At 40.7% G+C, this 12,504-nt stretch overlaps 2 protein-coding genes across 4 annotated transcripts in view; one reads left to right on the top strand and one right to left on the bottom strand.

The window, feature by feature from the left end:
* SGTB (small glutamine rich tetratricopeptide repeat co-chaperone beta) overlaps positions 1–12,504 on the bottom strand; it is a 59,706-nt gene that overhangs the window by 26,971 nt on the left and 20,231 nt on the right. Inside the window, exons 1-2 of one of the 3 annotated variants that reach the window (XM_045848248.1) lie at positions 7,695–7,888; positions 6,404–6,525 (exon numbers count right to left, since the gene is read on the bottom strand). In XM_045848248.1, the coding sequence (XP_045704204.1) occupies positions 6,404–6,503 (100 nt within the window). In that variant the 5' untranslated portion in view covers positions 6,504–6,525; positions 7,695–7,888. Of the gene's footprint in view, positions 1–6,403; positions 6,526–7,694; positions 7,889–12,504 lie in introns of those variants that run through there. The other 2 variants (XM_045848249.1, XM_045848250.1) reach the window with 2 other exon arrangements.
* Positions 7,991–12,504, top strand: part of NLN (neurolysin) — a 74,371-nt gene continuing 69,857 nt past the window's right edge. Inside the window, exon 1 of the mRNA XM_045848243.1 lies at positions 7,991–8,198. Within this exon, the coding sequence (XP_045704199.1) occupies positions 8,158–8,198 (41 nt within the window). The 5' untranslated portion in view covers positions 7,991–8,157. The remainder of the gene's footprint in view (positions 8,199–12,504) is intronic.

The raw sequence follows: 12,504 nt of genomic DNA, 5'->3' as shown, positions 1-12,504 counted from the left end.
AATAACATTTTAAAAGGATGTAGACTTAATGCTCTGGGCAAATGTAGGGCTATTAGAGAATTTAGTTAGGAGAATAACATAACTGGATTTGTGTTCAGAACTCAAAGTCTGGTAGGAATGCTGAAAATGGATTCGAGAGGGAAGAAAGCTGAGGGAGAAAATGGAAGCAGAAAGCCAGTGTGTTCCTACTTAAATGGTCTAAACAAACAAGGAGTCTGAAATAGGGCAATCACAGTGAATAACATAACTGGATTTGTGTTCAGAACTCAAAGTCTGGTAGGAATGTTGAAAATGGATTTGAGAGGGAAGAAAGCTGAGGGAGAAAATGGAAGCAGAAAGCCAGTGTGTTCCTACTTAAATGGTCTAAACAAACAAGGAGTCTGAAATAGGGCAATCACAGTGAAGGAAGCATGTCCTGTCCTCTCTCCAAGTACCCATTGAGGAGAACAGAGACAGATTCTTACCCTTCTGGTGCTCTCAAAAGGAATGCTCTCCTGGCTTAACAAGGTAAGAATGTAGCCAAAATGTCCAGTGTGGAATAGATTTGCTTATATTTGTGTATGACTTTTTAAACAATGCATTATGCATCAATTGTGGTCCTGAGAAAATTATCCATCAGGAAAGAAACATTATTGCTTCTACTAGCCACAAAAACAATTCTCCTTAGAAAAGGGACTGAATAAGCAGCTAAGTTCCCAACTACAAAATGTCAAAGTGTCTTTCAGATAGAAAATAATCTTCTGTTTACCTATTCCTCATTCCCTCTCTTTCTATTTCTGTCAAGCAACTGTTCTTACACTTCAGTTGTACTTGCACTAAAAACATTGGGCCACAAGAAAATAGTTGCTCACTGCCATTAAGACAGTTACTTATAATAATGGTAAAAATAATAGTAATAGTAATAAGAATAATAATAAATGTATGTGTATACATATATATTTATTCTTAATCAACATCTTTCCTCCCAGATCAGTTGGTCATTTCCTTTACCATGACATGTAGCTTGTACATGTTTCTATTATTGTACTTATCTAACTGTATTATATATATTAAATCTCTGTGTCTTATATTAGATTGTCTCCTTGAGGAAAAAGCCTACATCTTATTCTTCGACTTTAACAGACTCGGGGAAATAGTAGATGCTCAATACATTTTATCTACTTCTTTGTTTATAGTGTAAGTAATAGCTTAATTTCAGAAGAAATAAAAACAATAAAACATATGGAACAATCCCCCCCAAAAAATGTTAATTCATAGCCACATGAAACATGGATAAAAGCTAACCAAGCCCTTAACCAAAGCCAGAGTATGACATGTCAGAGTTAAGCACCGACTAACCACCATAAGCTAGACACTTATGGTGAAAGGTTCATTGGACGATAGAGCGGGATTTTTCTGCTCTACCCTGTGGAGCGATCCAATCCAGCTACTGTATCTTTGCTGCCACTAACCTCAGAACACAGACCTGGCACACACTAGACACAAGTAAGTATCATTAGAGGAGGTGGCTGTTTTGTTTTAAACACAGTTGTTTGGGTTTTGTTAAAAATCACTTTACTGAAGTATGATTGACATATAAAAAGCTATAATACTTACTATATACAACTCGATGAGTTTAGGGATAAGTACACACCCATGAAACCACAGCCATAGACACATTCATCACCTCCCAAAGTTTCCTCTCACTCCCTTTTATGAGTTGGGGGGCAGTGGTAAGAATACTTAACATAAGACTTACCCTCTTAGCAAATGCTAACTATACAGTACAAAATTGTGGCACTGTGCTGACGAGAACTTACTTCTCTTGCTCAACTGAAACTCTGTACCCTTGACTATCACCTCTCCATTTCCTCTTCTCCCCAGGCCCTAGCAACCACCATCCAACTCTCTGCATCTTGAGTTTGACTGTTTTAGATTCTATGTACATAAACACAATTGTTTTGATGAATAAACCTGGTTGCCAAAATGTTTACAGTTCAATAGTAACATATGTGTAGAGAGACATATGATTTAGTGAACGAAACCACTACAGCTTTGGAACTCAAGACTACCTCATTATTATTATTAATACAGCCGCCTCAAATCAAATAACCTGAGTATAATAATTTGTCTTATTTTTACCTCAAGATTCTCTTTTATAAGACAGGGATTATTATATTTTATCCTCATTTCATGAAGCTATCCTCAAGAATAAGTCATAAAACTCTAAAGAAATACTGTATATAATTACCATTCTACTTAACACCAAGTAATAACAGTCTATTTGGTACTGATTACGAGAAGGACAACTGAAGAATTGTATTTAGTAATACTATATCCCATCAGTATAGTACGTTATTCAAAAGCTCTCATATGCTATGTACCTGCCCTTACTGATTGATTCTCTTAACAAATGTCTTAGATGGAGAGGGCAGATACCACCTAATAAACTTAGAAACAAATACCGACCAAATACCTGATATGCCCAGGATCACTTAATTCAATTTATCAACTCAATTCAGCAAATATTTATTGGGCACCTACCATGTGTCAAACAGTTTTCACACTGCTTTGGGTATAGCAGTGAATGAAACAAAAAAAGATCCCTGACTTCTAGGGGCTGATATTCCAGGGAACAACAGAGAGGCACATATAAACAAGTGGGACAAAGCGAGGAGGGTGGGAGTATGGGGAGCAGAGCAGGAAAGCAGGCTGCAGATTTAACTGAGCTCTCAGGGTAGGCCTCATTCAGAAAAGCGATTTGACACAAACTTGAAGAAGGGGATAGTACCATTATCAGGGTTGAAAGAACTTGCTAGGCAGAGAAAACGATCACAGCAAAAGCCCTTAGGAAAGAGGATTGGGTGCATTCCAAGTGAGGAAGCTAACTCAGCTCAAGCCAAATGAGAAAAGGGAAAAGTGTGTGAACAATACTTCACAGAAGTCCAAATTATATAGAAGCAGAGAAGCCAGTTAGAGGCTCTCACAGTAAAACAGATGAGACATACTTAGTTCTATCCAGGGGTGATATCAGAGAGGTGAGAAGAAGTGGTCAGACTCCGGACATATTTTGGAGGTACAGCCAACAGGATTTATTGAATGATTACATGTAGAGTCTGAGAGAAAGAGGAGTCCAGCTGATGCCAAAGTTCTGGGCCTGAGCAACTGAAAAGGGAGACTTGGCACCAACTGGGATAGGAAAGTTGTGGATAGAACAGATTGGGTGTGGGAGGATCAGGACTTTGGTTTGGGAAATGTTCAATTTGAAATGCCTGTTAGACATACAGTGGGAATATGTAGTAGACAGTTGTATATAGAAGTCTGGGGTTCAGAAGAAATGTCTGGGCTGTGAACATACATTTGAGATCTATCAGCATATAAATAAATGACATTTAAGGCCAAGAAGCTGCATAATAACACCAAAAAAGTGAGTGTAGATAATGAAGAGAAGATCAAGCTTTGGACCCTGGGTACTCCAGGTCAGGGAAAAGAAAAAGAACCAGCAAAGGAGACGAAGAGGGAGCAAATGAAGAGATAAGAAAAAATCCAAGAGAGTATTAGGTAACCTGGAAGCCAAGTGAATAGAGTATATGAGGGAAAAGGGGTTAAGGGAGTGATCAGCAACTTTATCCATGGCAGCTAATAAGTCAGATAAATACTGAGAACTGATCATTGACCTTAATAACACAGAAATCACTGATGATCTTCTTTTTTTTTTTTTTTAAGAGGAGAGAAACATCAGTGTGTGGTTACCTCTCACATACCCCCTACAGGGGACCTGGCCTGCAACCCAGGCATGTGCCCTAACTGAGAATCCAATGGATGACCCTTTGTTTTGCAGGCTGGTGCTCAATCCACTGAGCAACACCAGCCAGGACTGAACACAAATATTTAGTCCATAGCATATGATAATAGGCAGGCAGGCAGAGTAGGCGAGTGTAGGTGCTGGTGTGTGGATAGGTGGGGCAGAGAGAGTCTGTGGAAGTTGTCTTCTTATCACTTCAATATTCTTGGTGCAATAGGCAGTGAGGTCATGAATTAAAAGTGAGTACAGGAAAGGAAATTTGGGGGTTTGAGAAAATATGAGCAAATATTAAAATGATCATGTTGGAGAGCCAAAGTGTGAATGAATTAGGAACAGACACTGTAATTGCTGGACAGCATTAAAGGTCCACTTAAGGCTTATTGTCATGAATTTAAAGTGGGACCAAGTCAGCAAAGTTGTGTTTTGCTCCAGCTATATATATCACATGGATATGCATAGAGAGTAGATGAAGACCTGGATTTACACAAAGTTGAGTTTTGCAAGGAAGGGAGGGATATACAAGGGTGTGATTACAATCAACCATGGAATTTAAATTGGGTAAGAAGTTGAGTGTGAAAGGTAAGGGTCAAGAGACTGGAGGTATTGGTAAGGAGAGGTGCCAGAGGTGCAGAGGTGCCAGAGGCTGGAAAGGCAAGCAGTAGTGGTCAAGAAGTGAAATGTTTAAGATAGAGATTATGGAGGGGATGCAGTTGGGTAATGACAGGTTTAGGGAAGAGTTTCTCCACACTGGCTGTACTAACATTTTGGACTAGTTAATTCTTTGTTGCTGCAAGCTGTCCTGGACATTGTAGAATGTTGAGCAGCATCCACGGCCCTCACCCACTAGAAGCCAGCAATAGCAGCTCCCCAGTCACGACAATCAAAAACATCTCCAGACATTGCAAAATCACCCTGAGCTGAGAACCACTAGTCTAGGGTCTGATCAAAGGAGTGAGTGGCTGAGATCACTGGAGGAAAGAGTCAAGGGAACTGGAAGAATCATCTGTGAGTACATTGCAATTACCAAGAATTAAGACAGGAGAAGTGCTAGAGAGAGTGACAGTGAGCAGGAGCTGCAACAGTCAAAACATGAAGTAGCTGTCAGAAGATGACAACAATTAGGAGTTGGTGACATAAACTAATGAGAAGGCTCACAGCCAGTAATAGACCAGCTCATCATATTGGTAAAGCCGGTAGTAGAACCTAAGCTCCTTTTCTAAGACTATTTTTAAATGGCTAGAAGGTGGGCAGACATCCCCACATGATTTCATATTCAATAAAATTAGACACACAGAGTTAGAAATAGGTGTTGGTCAAAAACAATCGGCTCCATTTCTGGAGGCCACATATAACAAACAGCTGAAGGCACATATTTTTGGCTGGGTACCATTCTAAAAATAGGACATAACATCTTGGTTTAAAAATTTTCCTTCTGGCCCTTAAAAATATTACACTGCCTTTAATTAGGAAAGAAACATATTTTATTAAATGACTGCATTTATCTGTTTGCTACAGAACAGCCATAACCAGCATCCTCCCGAGATAACTAGCCACCTTTACCCTCACACACTCTAACCACCCTTAATATTAAAGGGGCTGATTCCCATGTTCTCCAGCTGTGTCACCTGCTTCTTTCACTGCCACCTGGCAAGACATTATCTCACCAGAATATAAGCAATTTTAGAGCAAATGTCCGATTTTCATCCCCACCTCCTAAAAGCATATTCACAAGGGGAGTGCTTGTTAAAATTAATAGATGTGCCACCTTTATAGGAGAAACAGCTTCAAGATGGGAAAATAAAATTGCACTGTTATTGAAGTTCTCCCAGATGCATTGTCTCATTGTATAATTAAGTCTTTGGGCCACAAAGAAACTGGGCTTGTTGAACCTCCACAGCCCATGTGCAGAATTCTGTCTTGTTACGGTCACACTAAATGTGAAGTTTGCAGTGCATAAATACAGAGCAGAAAAGACAATGTCACGGAAGCATGTGAGGCTCTCATGAAAGCGTTGCTCAACTTGACAGATTACCGAATCTAATATTTAAAGCTCATATAAAACAAGGGTGCAGTCCTCTCATTTCAAGTCCCCAAATAGGAAGTTGTCAGAGCAAAACAGTGCTATAATTATTAGGCTTTTACATGGTGCTTTTATAATGACTAAGGTGTTTTCATATATTGACTCTCAACTGGATGCTTTCCTATTAGAAAGAAGGGACAACAAAATCTTCAGAGGGAAACTGGGATTTAAATCTGAGCTCTGCTACACATTAACTGGTTTATGTTACTTAATCTGATTTCATTTATTTATCTGTTAAATGGGGATAATACTAATTTAGCAGTAACTGCGAAGAAAAATTCCCTACAATAGGAATTGCATAGTTCTTACACATAGTACCAGTTCAACAAATAAGCATGAGTCCTCTTCTCTTGTTAATTAAAACAAACAAAATAAGCCTCAGAGAATGGAAACTCAGGATAATCTCATAGTTACATCCCTCTTCTGGAAAGACTTTGTTTTAATAGAGTTTGTTATAATAGATCATAAAGTCAGGCTTATACCTATTTTAGTGTTTGTTTATAATTATAACACAAATGAACATAAAAACAGGTGCCTACCTTCCAAACTTTCTTGTTCATCTGAAGTATAAGCATCCATCTGACTTTGTTCCCGTAAGAAACGAATAACAGCATAAACTAGGTGCTTGATAGATGACATTTTAAAAGTTTAAACACCTTTCCTTCATAAGAAAAAGGAAAACACCGAACAAAGAAATTTTAAAGAATCAGTCAGAAAGGTTATAAATAACCAGGTTTGTAAGTTACACTAAAAGTAAAAAGCAAAAACTAAAACCTGTATTACCTCACTGCTTTATATTTTTAGTCAGGAGAGCATAAAGTGTTATATTTTTAGTCAGGAGAGCATAAAGAGCATTATGGTATGCATTATATGTTTTCATTTATAATTTGCAAAAGTATAAAATATACTTTTGCAAAAGTAAAATTTTTCTCAAAACATGTACAAGGTAAGCTTGGACTCTTAATGAATATCTCACAGTATCTTAACAGCATATATGACACAGAGATAAGGATAAGGGTATAGTCTCAGGTGTAGAAACCTCCAAAAGGCCTCAGTAGTAAGTTGAGGGAGATTTCATACTGCTGACTCAGAAGCTGATCCACGCTGAGCATCTTCCTCTATTTCATGAGATTTTAAAAAATGTATACATAATTTACACTCCACCTACTTTTGCAGGCTGAGACAGTTATTTGATGAAGTATATTAACGAAAGGTTGTTCGATCGCTGAGTGTCATTCTTAATAAAAATGGCATTTCTATTTAAACACCATACAAGTCAGGAAATCATTGCTTAAGTCGATGGATACTATAAACCGACCAGTGCTCTCTGCAGTAGCTGTGCCCTCGTGCACAAGCTGGAAGCTCCCGGTCAAATTCATTCACAGGGAATACTATGGCATCGAAGCAGTGGCGCAGGGCCAGGCGGCATTAATGGCTAATTCCCACTAAATCGCAACATCCATCTGCTCCCCAGGTCCCTAATTCAAAGCCAGGGTGTGGTACCCACCGCTAGGATGTTTATTATCTGTGTGCTTATTTTAAAAGCGAGTCCAGCCTTTAGGCCATGGGTTGCATGTACTAAATAAGGCCCCAGAGCAGAAGGTTAAAAAAGAATGGGGGAATGGGCGGGGGGCTGCGCAGAGGGGAAATGGAGATGTCCAACCTCCTCCAGGCTTCTCCTTATTATCCCTAGCGCACAGGGACCCCTTTCTTCCTCCCTTTAAGTACCCGGGCCTACCCTCCGCCCTGACGGGTACTGCGCCGGGTGCTCGGAGCAGGCCCCGCCTGGGGCGGCGGGAGATACACACTTCCCAAACAGAAGCCCCTTACCAGAGAGGGCTCGAGACGGTGGCAGCGGGCCCGGGGTCGTCCGGAAGCGGGTCTGCCCGCCCCCTGGTCCTCAAGGCTGGAGCCTGGCTCCCGTTGGCCCCTCCGCCAGCAGTCACTCAAACTTCCTCAGCTCCCAGGCCCCCGCAGCTCCGGAGCCCACCCGGCTGCGCGCTTCGCTCGGAGATGCTAGGTCTCGCCAGAACCGCCTACAGGGCGGGGCAGGGCTCGCGGGGCGGAGCCGGGCCCGGGGCGGGGTCCGGGGCGGGGCTGAAGTGGGCGGTGGCGTGGGCTGCGGCACGTGGGAGAGCTCGGGCCGACCCGGCGCAGTCTCCACCGGCGCTGCCGCCGCCGCCGTTACCTCCGCGGCTAGGCCGCCTCACGGCTCCCCAGCGTCCTGCCTCCCCCATCCCTACCCCGGAGCAGTACGAGCCCGCTACCGCCACCGCCGCGTCTTGGCGCTCCCATGATCGCCCAGACCCTCTCGGCTGTGCGAGGCCTCCACAGGTACCTCCCCTGCGCGTGTTAACCTTGACCGTGGGCAGGGCGGGATCTTCTGCCCCGGCCTTGCTCTGCGCTCCGGCCCAGCGTTTCCCCACCACACCCCTGCGACGCTCCCGGGACCCTCCCTCCCGGAGTCCCCGCCGGGTCTAACTTGAGGGACACCTGGCTCGGGAACCGGAGGGCTACCTAGCTCGCCTCCGCTCCCTCGGGAGGCCATCCATTCCCCTTTGTTTGGAACTGCCTCAGCTGCACTTAGCAAGACTGGTCACAGGCCCGGCCCAAAGTGAGTGCTGTAAGATGGTCCGAATAAGAAAATCATTGCCCTCATTCAGAACTGCAGACCCGTCGTTAAAAGTGCTGTAGACTCAGGCATGAAATTCTCATTTGCCTTTCACACACTTAGCGTACAAATCATTTAGCGTCCACACAAGATGAACCCGCTGTGGTTTTACTGATTTCCGTCCATGCTTTCTAGTATCATTTTTATTTACTTCCTTCCCATAACATTCGGCCTCTTGCCGGGGCAAATTGACTTGGCCCAAAATGGAGGAAATTAATGCTCGGACACAGTTTTGGGCAGCCTCAGCTGCTGATTTGGATTGTTTCCTAGCTCCCTAACCCCATCCCTCTGCAAGATGGTGAGAGAATTAAATTTTTTGCACGGATGCATTGAGTGGTTTTCAGAAACAGTGTGCGAATGAAGATCCAACAGAAAAAAGGAAATATGTGTTTCTTGCTTGCTGCTTATAAAACTACTTAGAACATATCAGCATTTAAGCTTTTTAACAGTTTTCAGTTGGACATCGACACTCAATCTGTGTGGAGCTTTGTGTTGCTCAGTCCTTATGGTTATGGTGCATCCAGGGGACAATAGAAATTAAAAAGATGATTTTGACCACATTTCAGGCTGTCCTTTTAGTCTGCAGGCTGCAGGTGGTATAGCTGTCAAATAAAGCTATACCAGCAGATGAAGATCTTTACATAATATAGTTGTGAGAAGAGAGAATAAATGTCATAAAAGATGTGGTTTTCAAACTTTGTAGTCTCAAAACCCCTTTATCTCTCAATAATTACTCAGGACCAAAGAGCTTCTATTTATGTAAGTTATGTCTTTCCATATTTACTGTATTAGAAATGAGAACTGGAAGATTTTTTCAAGTGTTTATTAGTTTATTTAAAATACGGTAATAAACTCATTACATGGATAAATAACATTTTTTTTAGAGAGGGAAGGGAGGGAGAGAGAGAGAGAGAGAGAAACATCAGTGTGCGGTTGCTGGGGGCCATGGCCTGCAACCCAGGCATGTGCCCTGACTGGGAATCAAATCTGCAATGCTTTGGTTTGCAGCCAGCGCTCAAACCACTGAGCTACGCCAGCCAGGGATAAATAACATTTTTAATAAAAGTAACTGTTTTCCAAAATTCCTCTCAAAATCAATGAGAAGACTGGAATTGTGGAGTTTTCATTTCTCACTTTTTTCAGCTTTTAAAAATTGTAAAATAGGCATAACATCAGATTTACATTTTATTCATTTTAAGTGCACAATTTAGTGGCATTAAGCACATTCACATGTTGTGCAACCATCCCCACTATCTGTGTTCTGAGCTTTTTCATCATCCCAAACTGGAATTACAGTCACACCTCAGTTCTCGAACATCTTGGTTCTCCACCAGTTCAGTTCTTGACCGAGTTGTCCCCAGAGGAAGTGGCTCAGCTGTTTAACAGAACTGCCGCCTCAATTCTCTACCCGACAACACTTTCTTGCTGATTCCTGTATGATTAGTCACATGCATTTTGGCAGACAAAGGCCATTCAGTCTTTGGACAAATCACTTCTCAAACAGTTTTCCAAAACAAATTAAATTTGAGCACTGAGGTTACATTAAACAGTAACTTTCTATTATCCCCTCCCCCACTCCCTGGTAACCACTATTCTTCTGTCTATGAATCTGACTATTTTAGGTACCTCATGCAATATTTGTTCATTGGTGACTGACTTAATTCCCTTAGCATAATGTCTTTAAGGTTCATCCATATTTTAGCATGCATGATTATTTCCTTCCTTTTTAACACTGAATACTATTCCTTTTTATGGATATACCACATTCTGTTCGTCCATTCATCTGTCCATGAACATTTGGGTTGTTTCCACCTTTTAGCTGTTTTGAATAATGCTGCTAGATCTTTGGTATGTGCATATCTGTTTGAGTGTGTTTTCAATTCACTGGGATCTATACCTAGATGTAGAATGACTGGATCATGTGATAATTCTATTTTAGTTTTTTGAGGAACCACAATACTGTATTCCATTGTATCTGCACCATTGTACATTCCCTTTGGCAATACAAGGATTCCAGTTTCTCCACATCTTTACCAATACTTGTTTTCTAGGTTTTTTTGGTTGATTTAATAGAAGATAGCTGGATTCTTACTTCTGCTTCTATGTTTAATCTGCACTGTTTTGTTTGACTTAAGAAGATGAAGAAAATCCCACCTTTCACTCATATGTAGTTGAAAAGGGAAATATTTTAACAACTCTTTTTAGATAGACATGGATATGCTTTGATATCCCATCAAAGTTTGACAAGTGGTAGTTTTTAAAGGTTAGCTGCAATGTGGAATATGAAACAATCAATGTACTTTTTTACTCTGTTACGTTCAAGTCCATGATTCTCTCTTACATTTTGAATGGATCTTATGCATGATTTTGTAATGTCAAACTTGTCATTTGGAAAATAGTGGTTCATTGTATTAAACATATCTTTCTAATTTTGACACATTCCATTATACAGTATCAGTCAGATTTCTTTAATATCATTATCCATCTCATCATAAAAGTCTTCAAGTATTAGGAAGCCAAGCCACTTGGCTCTCTTTCATGTTATCTCTCGTTCTCCAAGAGGCTAACTCTGGCTTCTTCTAGCAAAGGTGAGAAGGTTCCATGAGGTGTATGTAGAAAGGCCTCTTGAGGCCTAAGCTTAGAATGAACACCATCAACTCTGCTATATTCTCTTGGTCAAAGCAAGTCACAAGGCCAGCCCAGATTTAAGAAAATGGGGAAATAGACTCTGTTTCTTGATGGATGAAGCAGCAAACTCAAATTGTAAGAAGATACAGGTTCATAGAGGGGTGGAGAATAAGGGCAATTTTAGCAATCAGTATACCATATTGGCACATAAAAATTCCACAAATATTGGCTGTTATTGGGCTGTGGCCCGGTGACTCAGGTGAAGTGCTGTCCCTATCTACACACCAAAAGGTTGCAGGTCAGTGCCCCCCATTCAGGGCATGTACAGGAGGCAGTCAATGTTTCTCTTTCTCCCCTCCTCTCTCTTTAAAATCAATGAAAGATGTATCCTTGGGTGAGGATTAAAAAATTCTTAAGAAATAATTAGCTATTATTATGTTTGTGTTTTGTGAATTACGTAGTCGCATTTTGGAGGCTTTCAAATTGAGATTATTAATTTGTAAGAGCCCTTCATACATGTCACCTTTTTTGTTTTGTGTTTGAATTTTGGGATGAATTGTTATTGCCTTTCGCTTTTTCACCCTACAGAAGTTTAAAATGTTTATGTAATCAGGTGTATCAGTTTTTTTCTTTATGATTCTGCCTTTGGTCTCATGCCTAGAAACCATTCCCTACCCAAGGCTATAATATTTTTTAACCACCTATGTTTTTGTATAGCAGTTTTTTTATGTTACATTTTTCACACTTAAACCCTTTATTTAAGACACCTGTTTTGAAATTATCTATATCTCCTGCTTGGTGTTCAAGAGTGTACTTTCTTATTTCCCAGCCACACTTGGCTGGTATCTTCGATACCTGAGCCCATTTGTGGTCAAGACCAATAGGAAAAAATCTCTCTCTCTCCCACATCTTAGGCAGGGTTGTAGTGACGGAAATAATCACAGCGTTTAGGTGAAAGCCTGCTTGCTGCAATGCATAGCGTCCATACTATATACCTTAATTACCCCCACTAGTTGACAAGCTTTGTTAGATCAGGAACCAATTTGTTGTTGTTGTTTATTTCTGTATGTAGCACTTAGCACGGAGTTGTTCACATAGGTGCTTTTAAATATATTTATTGAATGGATGGATGAAAAGATGTCATCAGTGATAATAACTGAAAATTCAGCATTCACTGCAAATATCTAAGGAGGATATACCTGGATCTGGCATTTTGATATTGACAGTGACTGGTATAACTTTCAGTAGAAAGTATTTCAAACCTACATGAAATACCTCATTGTAAATTTCTTTTTTATATAAATTTTTAAAGATTTTTATTTATTTGTTTTTAGAGAGAGG

This window comes from Phyllostomus hastatus, unplaced genomic scaffold (genome assembly GCF_019186645.2).
Source record: "Phyllostomus hastatus isolate PE091 unplaced genomic scaffold, TTU_PhHast_1.1 phas_contig_58, whole genome shotgun sequence".
NCBI lineage: Eukaryota > Metazoa > Chordata > Mammalia > Chiroptera > Phyllostomidae > Phyllostomus > Phyllostomus hastatus.
Note: the sequence above shows the minus strand (reverse complement) of the source record. Positions and strands in the feature narration are given on the sequence as shown.